Source organism: Osmerus mordax, chromosome 11 (assembly GCF_038355195.1).
Source record: "Osmerus mordax isolate fOsmMor3 chromosome 11, fOsmMor3.pri, whole genome shotgun sequence".
In the NCBI taxonomy this organism is placed as follows: Eukaryota; Metazoa; Chordata; class Actinopteri; order Osmeriformes; family Osmeridae; genus Osmerus; species Osmerus mordax.
Genome location: NC_090060.1, coordinates 10,775,219 through 10,793,040, shown reverse-complemented (window position 1 = coordinate 10,793,040; position 17,822 = coordinate 10,775,219). Strand labels below are relative to the sequence as shown.

The following is a 17,822-nucleotide window of genomic DNA, read 5'->3' as shown; positions in this document are numbered from 1 at the left end:
GGAACGTTAAGACAGGGTCCTCAGCTCTTTAATTAAAGTGGTCTCTTGACTCATTAAATAATCCAATTAAATCCATAAGTAAATCAGAATATCTTGAAGAGTTAAAATTGATGTAGAAGTAAAATAGGAAGGTTTGATGACAGTTCACCATAAATGGAAGAGTAAACCCCACAAAAATGTATCCCCCACAAAAACAATATTAATAATTAAATGTAGTCTATTAATAATCCAAAATGTTTAAGGGCAACCCAAGATCTTACCCTGTTACCAAAAATTCTGTGAAACTGACACACAGCAGGTCCCCACAAGTCTTCCACATCTATCAAGATCATTGGTGACATCCTTGAAATCCTCAGCAGCTCATAGCCATCCCATTTCTAAATCTTGACTCCATATATATCTTCATGGTATTTCTTTTTGATCTGAAAGTGCAACATTTTAATCAGTATGAATTCTAACCTCAGACATCATGAAATTTGGTATGGCCATTGCTATGTAATTACATAGCTCACAGTTACCTACAATTTTGTTATCAAACATACTTCTATTTTTTACATTAGCAACTGATAGATTAACAACCCAAATTTAGATTATCTGCCTGCAAACTGCAAACAAGGATTCTAGTGTTTGCTTTGAAATGTGTAATAATGTACAGATTGAGGGAGGAGAGAGATCAACCTTGAGTTGGGTCACATAGTCCTCTGCCTGAGTGCTGGACATGCCAAGCTGTTTGCACAGGATGTCTTGCACCGCGAGGGTCACGCCATGTGCCATGTTCGCCCCCCCACACACGTAGAGGTGCCCCCCCTGCTGGTGCAAAACTCTCAGCACCTCTTCGGCCATCTTCTCCCTCAGGATATCCTGCACGTAGACCTATTTAGATATCAGAGGCCATGTTTAGACACCAGAAGCAGTAGTGTGGACAGCAGAAGTGACCAGTAGCATAAAGCTCTGTGTACAATTTGATTACAATTTGATTATTGTTATTGATTACCTTAAATTAATTATCCTCAATTGAAAAAAACGTAATAATACCTTTTTGGTAGTTTAACAGTTACCAAACAGTGAAGTCCGAAGGGTCAAAAGTCATGCTTTATACCTTAGGTTGTCCTGGCTGACGCGAGTATGCCGATATTACATTCTTCAGAACACCTTGTCTTGTCATGTCCAGGGTCTCCTCTTTGTACAGGTGGTCTGTCTCTGAAGTCTGGCAACCAAACACCAGGTTCATCGGAGTGCCAGAGAATCCTAAAATAAACCAATCAGGGACCATGTATAGTCAAACATCTTACTGTTTTTCTAATACTATGTATATTTATACATAACATACATTTAGCTATATTTTTTTATTTTCTTCACCCAGGGTACCATTTATTGGTACCGTTTCATTAGAATCAGGATTAAAACTGCCTCAAGGGTGCACGGACACTACAGCATGGCAAATACACACACTGAGTTACCTGGACATTTCATGTCACACAGTCGTTGCTGCCAGAACCCCCTGAAGGGGGCGATCCCGCTTCCGTTCCCCACTAAGATGATTGGGGCGCTGCCTTCTGCAGGAAGATGAAATCCACTGGAGCTGTATCCAATCACCAACCAAAACAAATACTGCATATGACTTGAGGGTTGCAAAACAAAGTTGGACGAGAACATTCAATCAGTACAACTGGCATTTGCCTCAAGGGGGCAGCATTGTGATAGAGCAGCATTGGGATGGACCCAGACTTATCATGCTGATCTGCCCCACTTGTATATTGTTTTATTATTCAAAAGGATAAACCACAAACTTGGATCCTAGTGTTCTAACATAATATGTGTAACCATAGAGATAGTCACTGTAAATGTCCCATGCCTTTGGATGTAACAGGGGACCATATCTCCTTCATTGATGTTGTTTAGCCAGGTACTGCAGACCCCATGGTGAAGAGGACCCTGTCCATCTGTGTAAAGGAGGACACAGAAGCTGAAAGCTATTTCATCACCCATCATGTGTTCACTTTCTGCTAAAGGAAGATTTTATGTATAAACATATCAATTTTGATGTATAAACATATCCATCCAGGTATCTATCTACCTTCGGTATGGTAGTTTACCACAGCAACTGTGACGTGGATCTCATTGGGATTCAGATTGAGGGAGGAGCTGATCGAATAGAGGCGGGGCTTCAGCAAAGGCAGCTGACTGTAGAGAAAGGCCTCTGATGGCTCCAGGGTTGGGAACTCCTCTAGGACTTCCAGGAACGTAGGACACTTGAACATCTTCCATGTAGTATATTCCTTGATGTCCTAAACAAAAAACTCAAAATGTTCTAAAACAACATTTTGTACATGATGTCTTCAAATAGCATCTTCTCATGATTGAATACGTAGGTGTTCCAGGCCATTCTGGAACGGAAGAGTGAACAAATACTGATTTAATTTACCGTCGCCAGAGTTAGCAGGCGCTGGCAATGCTCGTCCTGGTTTGTTATCTGAGAAAGTTTGTAGAGTAGATTCTGAGAGGGGGGTGTGGTCACATCCAGGAAGTATGTTAAAGCCTGTGACAAAGGGCATGCTGGGATACGGCCCACGGTGGCCCAGTTTCTCTTGTTATCTAAAGGAGAATAGAAAAATCAGCATCTTACCAGCATACTTTATTCACTCCTGAATCCCTCCAAAGCAGTTAATGACCACCCCTTTTATAAAACTTCCAATTTTAGTAGTACTTACATAGTACAATTATCAAACTCTTAAATATATCTGAATGCATACTAATATTTTCGTAACCAAAGAAAAGTTCTACCATAATAGGAGTCACTGCAATATTCCAGACAAAGGCTCTGGTTGGTCGGGGGAGTATTAGGGATGAACTTGAGGATGCCTGCCACTTGTTGTAGTTGATTCCCAGGAAATATACCAACGTGGTCACCAGGACAGAAGCTCAAGAAATCATTCCTTGTTTCAATTTCTAGCTCCACTAGAATAGTGGACTGACTATAAACAAAGAGGATTAACCATTTACCCGCACGATCATGTTTTTGGTCACCAATCTTATTTCAATAATAATAACACTGCCCTAATGTTTTACATTAGGGCCAAAAAAGGGCCAAAATACATTATTCCTCAGAGGAATAATGTATGTCTTATTCTGATTAGCTTTGGACATGCTTTTAACTGTCAACAGTTAGATATCTGTAAACCAATTGAATCACAGTTGCGATGGTACAAATGCAGACCTTGAATGAGAGCTCTGCAGATCCTGTCTCCTTTTCAGTTTCATGGGGAGCACTGTTTTAGAATGGGCAGCTGCCAGTGCTAGAGAGAAAAGATAAATACTTTGTTTCAAACTTGAAAAAAACATACGTGTAACAGAACCTCTATAGATAATCATTAACTTTTAAGAAAACAGAGAAGGACATCCTCATCTCCTTTGCAAAAACGATAGAGGAATTTCTAGACGCCCTGTGGTTTCCTCTTCATCCAGACAGTTCAGACATTTGAATGGATATTATTAGATTTGACTCCCTGAAGCTGTGGGTACCTGCACAGCGGTCGAAGTGGCTGTTTTCATGGGAAACACGATATTTCATGGGCTCCCATGACTCACAAAGCTGATCTGCCCCTGGCAGCTTAAAGCTCAGCTGCATTTGGATGTTGAACTCTTCACAGGCAACCTAAATGCATAACAACAGACAGATAAAATTATGAATGGCTTTATCTGTTTTTCCACATTCACCAAGCAGCCGGATGTAATATAAGGACTAAATAGGGTGTATTAACTATTTCCAGACTTACTATTCAAGCGCCAATCATGAAAGGTAGTAAATCACTTACCCATATATCATTTAAATTATGATATTTGACTCAAGTGTACTGTATTCACACTAAAGGGTTTTGTCCAATGCATTATCATCCGCATAGGATTCTAAAAGAATTCTAAAAGAATCCCTCTGCAATTTACCAACCTTGAGAGTCACAGATGCCCATGCCAAGAAGGCTTCCTCCTGTCCGTTCATCTCATCCCCTTCTCCAATGGGAGCTAGCCGCAGAGCACCCAGCTCTTCCAGCTTGTTATCCACTGTGTGAGCGAAGGCACAAAACTTGGGGTACATCCGGGAGCCAAGCCCAAATACACAGTATCTGGGTGTTCAAAGACAGAAAATACTTTCAAAATCAAAAGACAGACATATCTTTCAGTTGTTTTATGGTAAATCAAAAAGGATGCAAACTGTACTTTTGATACCCACCTCAACTCTTTGCTAAGATGCAGCAAGGAGAAAAGTTTCTCCTTAAAACTCTAGGGATTAAAAACATAATTTATTATTTTGTTTTAGAGGGTTAGGGTTAGTGTAGGGTTAGGGTTGTTTGAGACATGGAGGAAATTACTTTTATTCTACCACACACTCACACACACATACACACCTCTCCATTTGCAGGAGGGTTTCCATTTCCGAAAGTGCTGGTTACCACAATCAAGAGGCTTTCTGTGTCTATGTCACTGATGTTATAGTCTTCCATGCAAAGCATCTGAGATGTATTAAGAAATGGTACTGATTTTAAAAGTAGTTAAAACATTCATATAAATTCAGTATAAGAACAATAATACAATGTTATCTTGTTATGAGCCTCTTGTTATTTTGAGTTCTAAGTAGCCCCTATAAATGATCATTTAACTAAGATGTTATCTAAATGGTTTCTTACCCTGGAGTTGAAGGCACCATTAATCATGGTGTGGAGTTTCAGTGCAAATGTCTGTGATTTTCCAGTTTCGGAGGCGAACAGCACTGTGCACTTCACCCTGCTGGCCAGGAATCTCCTCATGAAGATTGAAGACAAGAGGACAACCCTACAAGATGGTATGACAGATGTAATTCCATCTCACACCACCCAACATAACACATCACATGACCACTGCTCATCATAATGAAACCCAAATCACTAACACTTTTTCTCTCAAGACCCTCAGGTCTCCTCAATTTGTCTGATCTCAGACAAGCAAGCCATTCAACCACAATCCATTTAGTATTTTAGTTGTAAGTGTTCCTATTTTCGTTGTAGAATTACTGAGTTACTGAGAGCTACAAGTGGGAGCATTTCACATGTTACATTGGAATAGCTTCAGTAAGTTATCCTTATTATTTCATCCTGATTCCTTTGTCTTCAAAATGCATGGCCATTCCATCAAAGTTAATACAAATCACAATTTTGTCCACGGCACCTTACCTGGCCACAGCTTTGAAGCTGATCTTCTGTCTGATCATGAACTTTTTCTTATCGCTCCAGTTATGGCTGATCCAGGGGTCAGTCTAGGTTCCAAAATATAATGTACAGGTATACACTTTGTACTTAGATTCTTTTGTATCTAGTAAAAGCATCAATTTACTTTGTCATAACTGTTCTTACACAGCCTTGCAGAAGTTGATTGTTTATATACTGTATAAGAACAGTTCGTATATGTACGTAGTTAACACAAACTAGTTTCTCAGTACCTGGTAGTAGTAAAATGGAGAGAGGATGTAGTTGACCATTTCCTGGTGGAACACAGGCGTGAGGGAACCTGACATGGGGGGAACCACCCAGACCCAGTCTGCGGGACAGCCACCACGGAGCCGGTACTCAGACTCCATGTGCTTCATAAAGGATTCTGCCGCGGAGTGGTGGTCAGTGATGGTCACTTTGTTTTTCTGCATCCAGTCAGGAAAAAAATGCATGTTCTTGAAGTGCATTTAAGAATTTTGACAATCATGACCTTCACACAGATTATTGTACCCTCAAATGGTGATCAGGAATTCCTTTAAGGGTTAGTGGAACTCATGGTCATATCACAGGTTACCAACCTGAAAACTGTGTATCACTGCAACATTAATGGTCACCAATGCCTGGTCCTTCCACAGCGAGGACAGCCTGTGAGTATGTAAGCCCATCTTGCGGCCAACCTCCTGCACCAATCAACAAAAAAGTCCTCAATTGCGATTCCACTTTTGGACAACTGCGGCTGTTCCCATACAGGGGGGCACACACATCCCAAAGGGGTGTATTATGCAGAACCTTACCTCGAGAATGTTATAGCGTTGGTAGTCACAAAAGTCCCTGACACCAATTTCTGTGCCCATGTACCAGCCGTTGAAGGGACACGCTGAAAACTCGAGTCCGCCAACCTCTAACAGCATACTAGAAACTGCTGGAAGAGCGTACCACTTTAGTCCAAGGTCCTTAAACCATTCATGCCTGAGGGGAAAAAAACAGGAGCAGTTTAAATACAGGAAGAGTCTCGTATTTAGTGTCAGTTTGCTATAATTTGAACCCAATAGTAAAAGGGTTATGCGTTCCCTGCTAAAAGGCATCTGTTTCTAAATATGAATCAATTTACCTGATATCAAGCTAATTTCATAAAAATGTGTTATTGGGAAAGTTCAAACCCCTTAATTCTGCCCTTTTTAACTGCAGTGGTGTACACATACAGTCTGAGATCCTGTTCTTTTCTCATTCACAAGAAACTTGAAACACCTTATCCTACTTAGTATTGAAACCAGTGACTGGTCATTAGAATTATTGTGCAATAAACTAGAAAAACCCTTGGCTTGATTTGGGGAGTTATTTGGACAGGCATGCTAAGGATGTGGAATGCAGACAGGTTTTATACAGTGTCAAGAATTCCCATTGAGGTCTGAAGTGCCAGATTTGGAAGCTGCCTTTATTTGAAAACAGACCGACCAATTGTTTGTACCAACTTAACTAGCTACCACAAAATGCTGTCTTTTATGTCAATAGACCATCAATTTTGCTCTGATAATAAAGAAATCTGTATAGATTTTCCCACATACATTTTTAGAACTCAGTTTTCTGTTAATATCCAAGCATCACATTTATAAAATTTCAGTGTCAATAAAAAGCTAATGTCATGTGGAACCAAGGGTAAAAGTCACTCACTGTGGGTGTTCCATGGCAACTTCTAGAATACAATCCAGTGGAATTTCAAATAAGTCTGGATCCTCTCCATTGGCTTGCAATACCAAAGGCAACATGTCAAAGAGGCCATATTTCGGTCTCCATCCAAGCTGGATACAAATCTTTGAAGGCACAGCGGAACATCTATTTTGTATTGTATGGAAACCATTGCATAGAATAAAGACTGTGTTATTTCAGCTCAGGCAAAAAATTACCTGAGTAAATTCCAGACTGGAGGGATCTCCCTGGATACTTCCATCGGGCATTCCATACCCTGCATATTTCAACAGCTGACTGTTCCACACCCGGAAATCTCCCTTACCAGTCATTCTCTGACGGAAAATGGTAATTGCCGACCTAAAAAGAAAGAGATATTGGAAGACAGGTCAAATATAAAATATACTGTCAGACCAGTTTGTTGAATGCTTTACTTTACGGATCATATTTGTCCTGACAGACCAATAAATTATTATATTTGTTAACCCTATTTCAGAAATATCTTCACAGAAGAATGTTAACAAATGTTAATCTTTCCATGTGTCAGTGTTCTTGCACTAAGAATGCCCAAACATTTATCCTTGTAAGAAAGCAATGTAAGGCAATAAACCATGTCTGTCTACTCCTCTTGTGGACAGTCCATCTAGAGTTGTTACACATCTTATCCCTAAGACTACATGTTTAAGGCTATCAGCTCAAAATAACAGCTGTCTTTTGTTACAAAAAATACTTTCTAAAACTCACCTTAGGTTTCCGCCATTTGTGGCATACTTTAAGTGATTGCACAACAGATCAAACATTTCCTGAGTAGTTGTGCACTTTCTGCCATCAAAAACCTGTAAAACAATAAAAAAAATGAAAATGTATTCATCGCACACAAAAAGGCATCATCAGACCAATAAACATATCTTTCCCCAAGACCGACAGACAACACTTTTTCTCACCTGTAAATTAGACCACTGAATCCTACCAATGCATCTTGGAGCATTCCTCCATGCTTGTTTGGCAGCAAACGACAGTTCTTCCAATGTCAGCTCATATGTTCCGGTGACATCAGTTTCCATTACAATAGTTTCCAATCTTGCAAGATGGTCCTCAGTTTTGGGACTATCGGTTGGTATTAATAAATAACTTTAAGTCTAACAGATTGGTCAACTCAAAAGACTAAATTATTTGATTCATACATTAAGTGCATAAAGTAAACAGTGCAAGGAAATATACAGTCTGGTTTGGCCTTAATCAGTGTGTCTAGATACTTACTTTACTTTGGACTTGAAGTACTGGTTAATTAGGTCAATAGCCTGGGGAAGTATATCATTGTGAGCAGTTGGAGCCAGTTTGGGATTCCAAATCAATGTTTTGGGAGTCATTAATGAACCCTGACAAATGATTGATTCACATGGCTGATTCTGAAAGCAAAATGTTAAGTTTAATGAAATAGTATAACTGTACTCAAAACAAAAACCAAAAAATGGAATTTTGTGGTACATAATGTGTGAGAGAAAATTCGAAAGGAAATTCTAATTAAGATGTGCATATTCTGTCTACAGTTGATTACATTTTAACAAATCACATTCTACATGATATAAGAAAAAACTTTGTGCATTTTTTGTCATGTTAACATTGTCACTCATATTAGTGAAGGATGACTATTTAACTTATCTATTAAATTCTACATGTTTATGAAAATCAAGTCTACTTAAAATTAGTCAATGAAGATTCTTAGTTGTCGCTGGCAAATGCAATAATAATCTAGTTCTGCTTGAGTTGCCGGCAATCAATCAAAAAATGTAAACATTGTCATGTCTGAGCAAACCTTGACAGCCCGCTTGTGCAGCGTGTCCTGGTAGCGTGAGCCATTCTGGGTGTTGTTGATTGCTAATGAAAACGGACATCTGGTTCTCGTTTCCAACTGTAAACAAAAAAACAATATGGATCATCAAATTATATTGTCAAAATAATAATTATGATAATAATGATAAAGATCATAACAAGATTATAGGCATGTTATGGCTAGGCTGGTTATGGCACTTCAGCATGCCATAACTGCCAGGCTCTAACCACACCGAAAATTAGAGCCTGGCAGTTATGGCATGCTGAAGTGTATGAGCCCATTTTCTATAAAAAAAATAATAATAATATTGTTTCCATCAATTTGTTTACCTTTGGCTCTGCCAGCAGAGATTTTGTTTTGTCATCTTGAAGCACTTTCATCTGCCAAGATGAGTTATTCCATATGAAATCAATGATGCATCATGAAGTTAGAACATTTACATAACAGCAGTTAGGTAAATTATATATAAAATCAAATCAAATTATGTCCAATCAACAACTAACGAAAACATGCGTTACTAAATAAAGGAGTTCTCAATTTGACAAGTACAGGCAATACCTTACCTCAAGTCAAGTGTACCACACAACTGAAAGTTAACTACTGTAGGCGACAGTAACCGGCAGTGCCCTTTTATAGCTTCCTTCACCACAACCTGCCTTTGGGGCAGGTCTCGAGGGAATTATTTCCGTAATTAAAATGTGGTCATAGAGGGAAACAAAAGTCACGGTGTCTCACATTTTGTAAAGTTTGTGTGTCGATTAGACATTCCTGTGTTTATTTATTTCATTATTCGCCACACTGGACGCCATCCATCTATGTAGCCTATACTCATCAGTTGATTGTGTATAGTCGATCAAGTTATCTTCTGTCCCGTCGTTTAAGCATACATTTTAGCTACGGCATTCGTCTCCCATTATTGATCACTTCACGTTAATTATCGGAGGGCGTGTGTTATCAGCAAACGTTCGCGTTGTCGTGTTAACCCATTATTAAACTGAACATATCGATTTTTAATCCTTTATTAAACTTCGCATTTTAATTGTTTAACAGAATGGCCGATGCTTCTATGTTCATTGGTAAGAGACAGGAAGGGGAGATAATTTAGTTGAGTTCAAAAGAATGCAAGGTGCTGACGGCTCTGTGGGAGGGTTTACCCTGGAGGATGGGTGAAGCATCTTATATGGCCTTCTGTCCTCTATAGGTTCTATTGAAGCAGCTATTTGAACTTTTACCATTTGATATGGTCAACTCATGTAGCTTTATTTTCTCCTAATCTGGGGAGAAATGTAACATCAAAGGAGCCTGGTCCTGAGGCTCTGTTGTCTTACCTGTCACTGTATTGTGTTAGGTTGATACATTGCATTCTTTAAGGGAGTGAGCCAATCACAGAGACAGCTACATTGATTGATTGACCGTATAGCATGACCATATGTATAAGTTTATATAAGGCAGTGTGTATGTGATGTTCTTCACCACTCTGGCGGACGACTCTCTGATAGGGTCCTCCGGTATTTGACTGGTAACAGAGTACTCTGGTTCGTGCTGTAATATTCGAATAAATAATTTGTATCAATCCGGCAAATCGTATCAATCTAGAAACACAGTGTCGTCGGAAAACTTCTTTTACACCTGAAAAGGGCATTAACAGTCAAAGGTATGTGTTTTCCTGTGTTTTCTCAGGAGGATGATCTGTGTGTTGAACAGACTTAATAGAATTGTGAATTGTGCCTTTATAGTCCAGAATACAATATCACCTGCCCCAGTGTACCAAGTTATAAAACACAGAATCTTTGGGAAAATACCTGTCTGAGCCCATCAGTGTTGATAACATGATTTATTGCTTCCTTTTCCAATTATAGCAACACAACATGGCTATTACCTCAATAACACCTTACTGAAAACAGGTAGGAAAGACTTCTGGAAGTGCTCAGGGCACTGTATGGGCGTCATTTAGTGAATGGGAGAGGTCCATATTTACTGTTGTTTTTGGACAAACATAGTTATGAACATGTCAAATCGTAGCCTATCATCTCATACACAAAACAAAAGGCCTTAAAATAAATAAATGTGATTGCGTAATATCTTAACATTTAGTCATTTTTTTTTTTTTTTTAAAAGCATGTTATGCAGTTGGGAACTTGTACAGGCTCAGTACAAGTTCTACAAGATATGTCAGTACATTTGATCAAGGGTGTGTGGTGTATGTGTATGATTACATTTGGTTATAATCCGGTCCGATTCCTACCGGTTGTGTAATAATAATGTTGACCACTCACGCTGCTCATTCTTATTCTCTCCTATTAGAAGTCTTCATTCATCTGACCAGAGAGTACCTTTTCTGTGGCCGGTCCTAGACTTTGGAACTCCCTGCATTGGAGACTAGGATGGCACCCTCCATCTCTAGTTTTAAGTCCAGGCTAAAGACCCACCTATTTTCTCTAGCCTTTTTATGATTGCTCTGGGGTTTATGTCTGTTTATATTTTATGGTTTATATTTATATCACTTTCTTTTTTAATAATTCCTATTTTAGCTCTTTGAACTCTATTTTATGGTGTATATGTAATTGTCAAATGCTCTGTGAAGCACTTTGGCCAGCCGTGTGGCTGTTTGTAAATGTGCTATATAAATAAAGTTGAACTTGAACTGTTGACATTTTGTTTTAAGTGTTACCATGCATTTTCATGTTTAATTCACTTTGCTAATTGAGTTGTAGATTTCTTCATATCAGACATGTCCCCTATTCCGTGACTGAAAAATATGACATCGAATTGACATAATCATCATATTCACATTCAAAATAAATTAGACACCATAACAAGAAGGGACTTTTGGAGTGTCAAGTCATTTCAGCTCTTTATCTCTTTATGGTTTACTATTCACGAGGCCCTTGTACTCTATTCCTTCATGTGTCTCTGTTCTAAAAATGTTATCAGATCTGGGATTGCAATCAGACCTCTGAAGAGAAGGCAGCTCATTGTCTTATGAGAGGAGACCACAGTCTGCATCCTTCTATCCAACTGGTACATATTTTCACCTGTCAGTCGAAGGAAAGGCATTCATTTCTTATTTCATCTACGTCAGCCCTTCATATGGCCAAACCATGAGTGTTGGATCACATAACATTTCTGCCATTGTTCATCATGTCTGTAGACAGTGTCCCTTTGTTTTTAAAGGTCATTTCATAGCTTTTGAAATGTCACATAGGGTTGTTGTTGAGGAGCCTTTTGCTCTGGTCTTTTTATGTAACAGGTAGCAAGATAGAGGGGGAATTATCAAGGTCATTAGCCAAGGGATTCAGTATCTGAGAGGATGGAATTCTGGGGGAGTGACGATAGGTAGAAAGATTAGAGTCGTTTCCAGAAATACCTGTGGGATAACAACCAGAAAAGGTGATACATCTAACTATCTTTAGTTTCTACAGACAATAAGTCAGCCTTCATCAGTAAACTGCACAACTTACCATAACATTATCTAGCTCATTCTTGTTTTTGACTGACTTTATGACAAAGATCATAATTTATGGTATGGTCTTATCCACAACTAAATTAAAAATACATCTCACATGAATCCAAACTACACTTAAATTTTGAAATGTAGAATCATTTGTGCAAATGCACCAAATAATGTATTGAGGAAGAGTGGTCTTAAATTTAAGGAGGTTTTAATCAAGCTGGACCTTTGTGAATCCCCCAAAAGACCAAGGGTGTTGACGGTGATTCTGACTGACTGGCATATAGACAAAACATTGTTTGTTTGTGGTGTAAAGGTTTTGGCACAATGGCAGAAACAATGCTGTTGCATGTCTATCAGCATTATGCAATGTGTGTAATGTTGTGAAAATCTGAATTATTCAATGTGACTGATGTCCTTAAAATCTCTCTCTTATATAGTGTCTATTCAAAAAGGTTTGCAGTAAATAATTTAGTTAAACAGATTGTTTGCCTTCCTACATTATTGGAATTACAATCTCCCAATCTGACTAGAATTTGGGGGAGAGTTTCTGTGTTATAGCCTAGTTTACGTGTTTGAATTCTCATTGAAAATTGAACAGAAAAGCTAGAGAGCTTTGACGAGAACAAATCAATCCACACCATGGGGAACTAATTCAAAGGGTAGGGTTTCTTCAGTGTCAGTTTGGATGATGCACAATGTTTTAAATGTCTTCATAACCATCTTCTCATACGACCTCCTTCGGTATATATCATTCATGTTATATTGTTTTGCATTGTTTAAAAATACATCTGCTATGCAACCAATATATTATGCGATTAACCTTATGCTACAGCTACGTTATCCAAGGAAAGGGGCGACAGAAACTGAGCTTTGAAGATAGGAGGGACTGTTTGCCTGGAAAACGGCAAAACTAGGCTAGCAGCTACTTCTCTGATTATAGATGTTATCGACGAAGATTGTTATGATAATTTGTGTAAAACAGGACGTAAACGTTGAATAACGTTGTGTAGGCTATCTTAAAAACCCGATCGTCCAAAGTGAAGATACGAAGTATAGCCATCGAAACCAGAATAACATGCAGCCTAGTCTACGCTTTAACCTTCCTTTTTTCAGTAGAAATGATTTGTAAAGTAAATAATATTTTCTACGCCTTTACCTTCATAACTATAGAAATGAGAAAAGAAATAGGCCTTAGCTTTGTTTACATTTCGTACTTGTGAACCCCCTCCCCTCCCGCCATGCGTACCTGCGGCACAACACCACTGCACTGTGGCAAAGCGAAAGTTAGGATACTGTCCTTGTGGGACCCGAAATGTTCGAAGCCAAATCGAATTGTTTTTGTTAGGTAATTTATAATTGAATGAATGTGCTGGGTTGCCCTTGCTTAAAGAAAAAAAATATATAAGTGATGATAGATATTAGATTGTAGCGTGTGTTCTGTTCACTTATTTTTTAGTCAAATTTACAACTAAATGGGGTTCCACAGAACCCTGGAAATAGTCATCACATCTGGAAAATGTCCCCGTTACAAGGAGCTCAGATGGTCCAAACCCCAATTCAGCTCTATCGCTACCTTCTTAGATGCTGTAAGTTATTGCCAAACACAGCAATGCAACAACATTATCGACATGCGATAAGACAGGTAAGAAATGATCCTCATACAATTTGTTAACAATGGTTAACCAAAGTTAACGTTGTTTTTGCTTTCCAACACAGGGTTACAATAGTCATGTTGATGAAGACGACCATGAGAGGATTCAACTTATAATTCAAAGAGCTATAGCTGATGCAGACTGGATTCTAGATAAAGTAATTTTGAAGAGAATTGCCTTCCTCCTTCTGTTTTTGAGCATCTTAAGTAGATTGTAAGACACAAATTACCTTTAGAAATAACTTCACATTTGATTTCTGGATAACCACGATTTAGGGGTAGATTTGATAAACAATAGAATTTTCTTTATTGAGATTTTTTTAATTGAGAGTGCATAAGTCTAATTTCTTGTATGATTCTATGGAATTATGCAAATGTCAATAGTGTTTTTAAAAAGGGACATCCTTAAGCATATATGCCCTAATACAGAATGTGGTATTGGTTTGTGATATCTGTCATTTGATTGTCTTTTCCAGTACACAAAGAAGAAATGAGGTCATGAATCTTCAAGATAAGAAGTTTTTGGATCGTCCTCCGTGTGAGACCTTAACCCATCTTAAACCCTTGTGCGTCCCTTGTGTGTCATTGAACCTTCGGGTCATTGTGACCCATCATCGTGTTGCGACAACTTTACCTCATACAAAAATTTAGATGAAGCATTTTCTTTTAACCTTCGCTCTGTCTCAGACCCCCCACAGCGTGAAGGTTAAAAGAAAATGCTTCACTTTATTTTTTAATTAGGTAAAGTTGTTGCAACATGATGGTGGGTAATAAGATATAAGATAAGATATATAATAAGATAATGAATGACGAGTTTAAAGGATTTTGTGTTGAGAACATAATTTATTTATACAAACAACCTACGTTCTTCTATTCTCTTAATAAAAAAATAACAATGTGAAACAGATGTCCCCTCCGTTTGGTTGCGATAACAAGACAAAATCTTTCACATTTTGATTCCAGTGGTTTGTGCGAGCCTCCCGCAAGGGGGTGCTTTTCCAGGTGGGGGTGCATTTGAAGGCACAACATCGGAAATCCCAACTCTGTAACTCCTCCCTCTCTCCTATCCAACCAATCATGAAGCAGAAACCAGGCCTATTGAAGCTAATTGTCCTACCAATGTTTACAATTTCACGATGGCCGTAATGCCCCCGTATTCATATAAGTCTAAAAGTTGTAGATAGCCTATGTGGAGTAAAACAATTATGTTAATGTCGTGCGTCTTTAAATGTAACCTTTATAATTAGGGACATTTTCAGACAAGCGTCAATAAACACTATAAACCTCAACTTTTGTCCTTCCACTTTTCATGCAAGACTGCTAACATGGGTTTCCGACAACCAGGGCGATCTTCCTATCCAGATAGATCCAGATGCTAGAATGCACGCGCAGTGAACTCTAACGTTACTCTCATCAGTTTCACTGGGAAGACTTCCGGTGTGTGTCATGGCGGCGGCATGGTAAAGCCTGTTTTAAGGGGAAAATAACCAACCCGTTCTGTCGTTACCCGACAGCGGTTTGGAATCGGTTTAAGTTCTTATTGGACAGGGACGTGCACTACATATTGGAATTGCAATAACTCATTCGCAGTTTCCGCCCGGCCATGGCGGCACATAAACCAGTGGAATGGGTCCAGGCCGTGATTAATAGATTCGATGAGCAGGTAAGCTGAACACTGGCCAGCTAGCTAACTTGGATGAAGCGTATTGCTTGCAATTGAAACAACTGACTTTTAAATCGTAAAACTCTTCAAGCACGCGAATCCCAGTTTACCTTACATTTCATTTCAAACTACTGTCTTGAAACGATGAACGCTTGTTTGCAAACAATGCGACTAGATTCCTAGCAGTTAGCAGATTGGTAGTATAACCGTCCTGTCGTATTTACATTAGTATCATGCAAACATTTTAAATACTGTTGAAATGGGAGAATAAGCACCGTAACATACTTTGCTAGTTAGTCTAAACCGACAAGGGATGAAGTGCGTGATAATTTGAAGTGTCACTAACTGACTTCCTTTGCTGTGTACTAGCCAACTAGCTAACCAGACTCTGTCAACAATCGAGGCGTGACTCCGAATCATTTGGCATGCAAACTACAAGAACCTCATAATTCTGTTTGTTGTATTTGAAGCTTCAAAGTAAGCACGGATGTGCAAATTACGGGCACGAAAAGGGATATAAATATATTTGCCATAATAAGCTGACCTCAACTGTAGCTATGCTGCTGTCTTTCAAACTTCACATATTTAAACCTTAAGAAAATGATGTAGCTAACATTTCGTGTTGTCATTCGATTTAGAACGCATCCAAATTTGTAGTAATAGTTTTACAATAATATTCACGGTTCCATCTCATGCAGTATTTCATTAGCCTGTGAACTAGACGAATCTGCGAGCTTATTTGCGAGTTGGTCTGGCGACAACAGGCTAATATTTCATGAAATACACTCCCAAATTCGATATTTTTACGTCTTTGGCCTTCATGAGTCCAGGCCTTTAATAGCATGCCACATGTTTTGTATCTTTTCTACCAACTGAAGACGTAGGCTATGTACTGATCTTTCTGTTGTGGGAGACCCTGCTCTTTTTCAGCATTAACTGATGAGCACACGGTTTCAAGTACTGACCATTCTGCAGTTTTGAGCTTTGTAGGTCAAACTGTTTAGTGAAGAGTATAAGAATGGGTTTGAAAGCATGTCAAAACCACAACGTGATTGCAATAAAATTGGGTTTTCATTGAATCATTGATGCACTGTGACTGATCATGATAAAGAAAATGATCCTTGCTCAATGTCAATTAACTGCTGTTTTGGCACAAGTTTAATTAACATATTTTCAGCCACTGAAGAGTTTTTCTTAACCTGATTTGGGACATCATCTTCACTATTTGGCAAGTGACCAGAAAATAAAACATTGATGCAATAGCTCAAGTCCATTTGCACACAAATCTCTCCCATTCCTACCCAAACTTTGTCAAAAGCTTCAATTCAACAGTGTTAATTTCTCCCACAAAACTACTTCTAATGCAAAACCTTGGCACCTGCTTCTGTTAAATAGTCCATTGTATCCTCCTGTCTTTTGAAAGGAAATATCTGCACACTCTTAGCTGGGCATTGGCCATTAGTTTCAACCACCAAGTGGCAATTTTATCCAGGATAAGCAGCTTGGCTCAGATTGGAACATTACAGTTAAATGAAAGTGTACTTATGCACCTCTCATGTTAAGCTCATTTTGTTGGAAACCCACTAAAGGGGCGTGTATTGGTTTATGTCAATAGGGTGCAATTGGTGCCCAGAATTAGATTGTCTGTCTATGGATACTGTTAATTCCATCCTCAAATTCTCAGTAGTGTCAGGAAATGAAGCCTCTCTTGCGTCTGCTTACATTTTCACTTTTGTAGTAATTATTGTCATGCCAGACCTTTTCAGTGTAATCTTATTTTCTGACCTGCGTCTTTATGGTTGGGCTTTTGACTGCGCAAGCTTCCCTCTTGATGCCAATGTTCTAAATATAAACAAATATTTATGGGATGGGTGGAAAGAGGGAAATATTTATGTTCCATTAATACTACTGTCTTAAGCACTGGTGTGTTTTCTAGTTTACACAAGCTAAGACTCCACAGTGCTGGCCAAGTTCACCGGGGCCCCTCTTACCCACGTCATCTAGCCTTACTGGCCCCATCGTGTGTGTGGGAGCCAAATGTATGTGGGATATTTGCTGCCTGGTGTACAGGTGCTTAGGGTTGTAGGGAGAGAGGGAATGGTTAGAGTACAGGACTTCTTTGTTCTCTAACTGCAGGAGGCCTGGTCCTCACTCCCCAGTCTGATAATGGTTGGGAGTCCAACAAGGTGTGGCATTGTCTCTCTGACTCTCAGGCACTTCGTATAGTGTGTTTTGTGTGGGATGGTGGGTTGGGCAATGGACTCAACACATCTTAAAGAGATGCAGACAAACTT

The 17,822-nt window shown here is 39.0% G+C and overlaps 3 protein-coding genes across 7 annotated transcripts in view; 2 read left to right on the top strand and 1 right to left on the bottom strand.

Annotated features, from left to right (window-relative positions):
* Positions 1–377: 377 nt before the first annotated feature.
* nos2b (nitric oxide synthase 2b, inducible) lies at positions 378–9,140 on the bottom strand. Its single transcript, XM_067245922.1, has 25 exons — positions 9,090–9,140; positions 8,743–8,838; positions 8,187–8,335; positions 7,871–8,033; positions 7,671–7,762; positions 7,145–7,286; positions 6,912–7,051; positions 6,035–6,209; positions 5,819–5,920; positions 5,471–5,665; positions 5,205–5,287; positions 4,683–4,827; positions 4,404–4,508; positions 4,229–4,278; positions 3,947–4,121; positions 3,523–3,655; positions 3,218–3,296; positions 2,785–2,975; positions 2,426–2,595; positions 2,078–2,288; positions 1,856–1,943; positions 1,461–1,582; positions 1,100–1,248; positions 679–873; positions 378–422 (listed from the first exon to the last, which is right to left on the bottom strand). The coding sequence occupies exons 1-25, from the start codon at positions 9,138–9,140 to the stop codon at positions 378–380; spliced, it is 3,246 nt and encodes a 1,081-aa protein (XP_067102023.1).
* A 3,782-nt stretch (positions 9,141–12,922) lies between these two features.
* lyrm9 (LYR motif containing 9) lies at positions 12,923–15,144 on the top strand. 4 transcript variants are annotated; one of them, XR_010877794.1, is made up of 5 exons: positions 12,923–12,955; positions 13,701–13,856; positions 13,931–14,023; positions 14,342–14,431; positions 14,829–15,144. XR_010877794.1 is itself a non-coding variant. In XM_067246578.1 (5 exons), exons 2-4 carry the CDS (start codon positions 13,731–13,733, stop codon positions 14,357–14,359), a joined length of 237 nt encoding a protein of 78 aa, XP_067102679.1. In that variant the 5' UTR covers positions 12,923–12,955; positions 13,701–13,730; the 3' UTR covers positions 14,360–14,403; positions 14,829–15,144. The 4 variants fall into 4 exon arrangements, 3 of the variants coding, with proteins under 3 accessions (XP_067102679.1, XP_067102677.1, XP_067102678.1); XM_067246578.1 differs by having other exon boundaries at positions 14,342–14,403; XM_067246576.1 differs by lacking the exon at positions 14,829–15,144 and having other exon boundaries at positions 14,342–14,813.
* A 202-nt stretch (positions 15,145–15,346) lies between these two features.
* Positions 15,347–17,822, top strand: part of LOC136951463 (neurofibromin-like) — a 50,289-nt gene continuing 47,813 nt past the window's right edge. For both annotated transcript variants that reach the window (XM_067245861.1, XM_067245860.1), the window contains exon 1: positions 15,347–15,528. In XM_067245861.1, coding sequence (XP_067101962.1) covers positions 15,469–15,528 — 60 coding nt within the window. In that variant the 5' untranslated portion in view covers positions 15,347–15,468. The remainder of the gene's footprint in view (positions 15,529–17,822) is intronic.

Excerpts from the sequence above, each read along its gene's own strand:
- nos2b (XM_067245922.1), bottom strand. The coding sequence starts at position 9,140 with ATGAAAGTGCTTCAAGATGACAAAACAAAATCTCTGCTGGCAGAGCCA. Across the intron at positions 8,336-8,742 it reads TGCACAAGCGGGCTGTCAAG|AATCAGCCATGTGAATCAAT; the intron begins GTTTGCTCAGAC and ends TTTTGCTTTCAG. Across the intron at positions 4,279-4,403 it reads ACCCTCCTGCAAATGGAGAG|AGTTTTAAGGAGAAACTTTT; the intron begins GTGTGTATGTGT and ends TTTAATCCCTAG.
- lyrm9 (XM_067246578.1), top strand. The coding sequence starts at position 13,731 with ATGTCCCCGTTACAAGGAGCTCAGATGGTCCAAACCCCAATTCAGCTC. Across the intron at positions 13,857-13,930 it reads ATCGACATGCGATAAGACAG|GGTTACAATAGTCATGTTGA; the intron begins GTAAGAAATGAT and ends TTTCCAACACAG.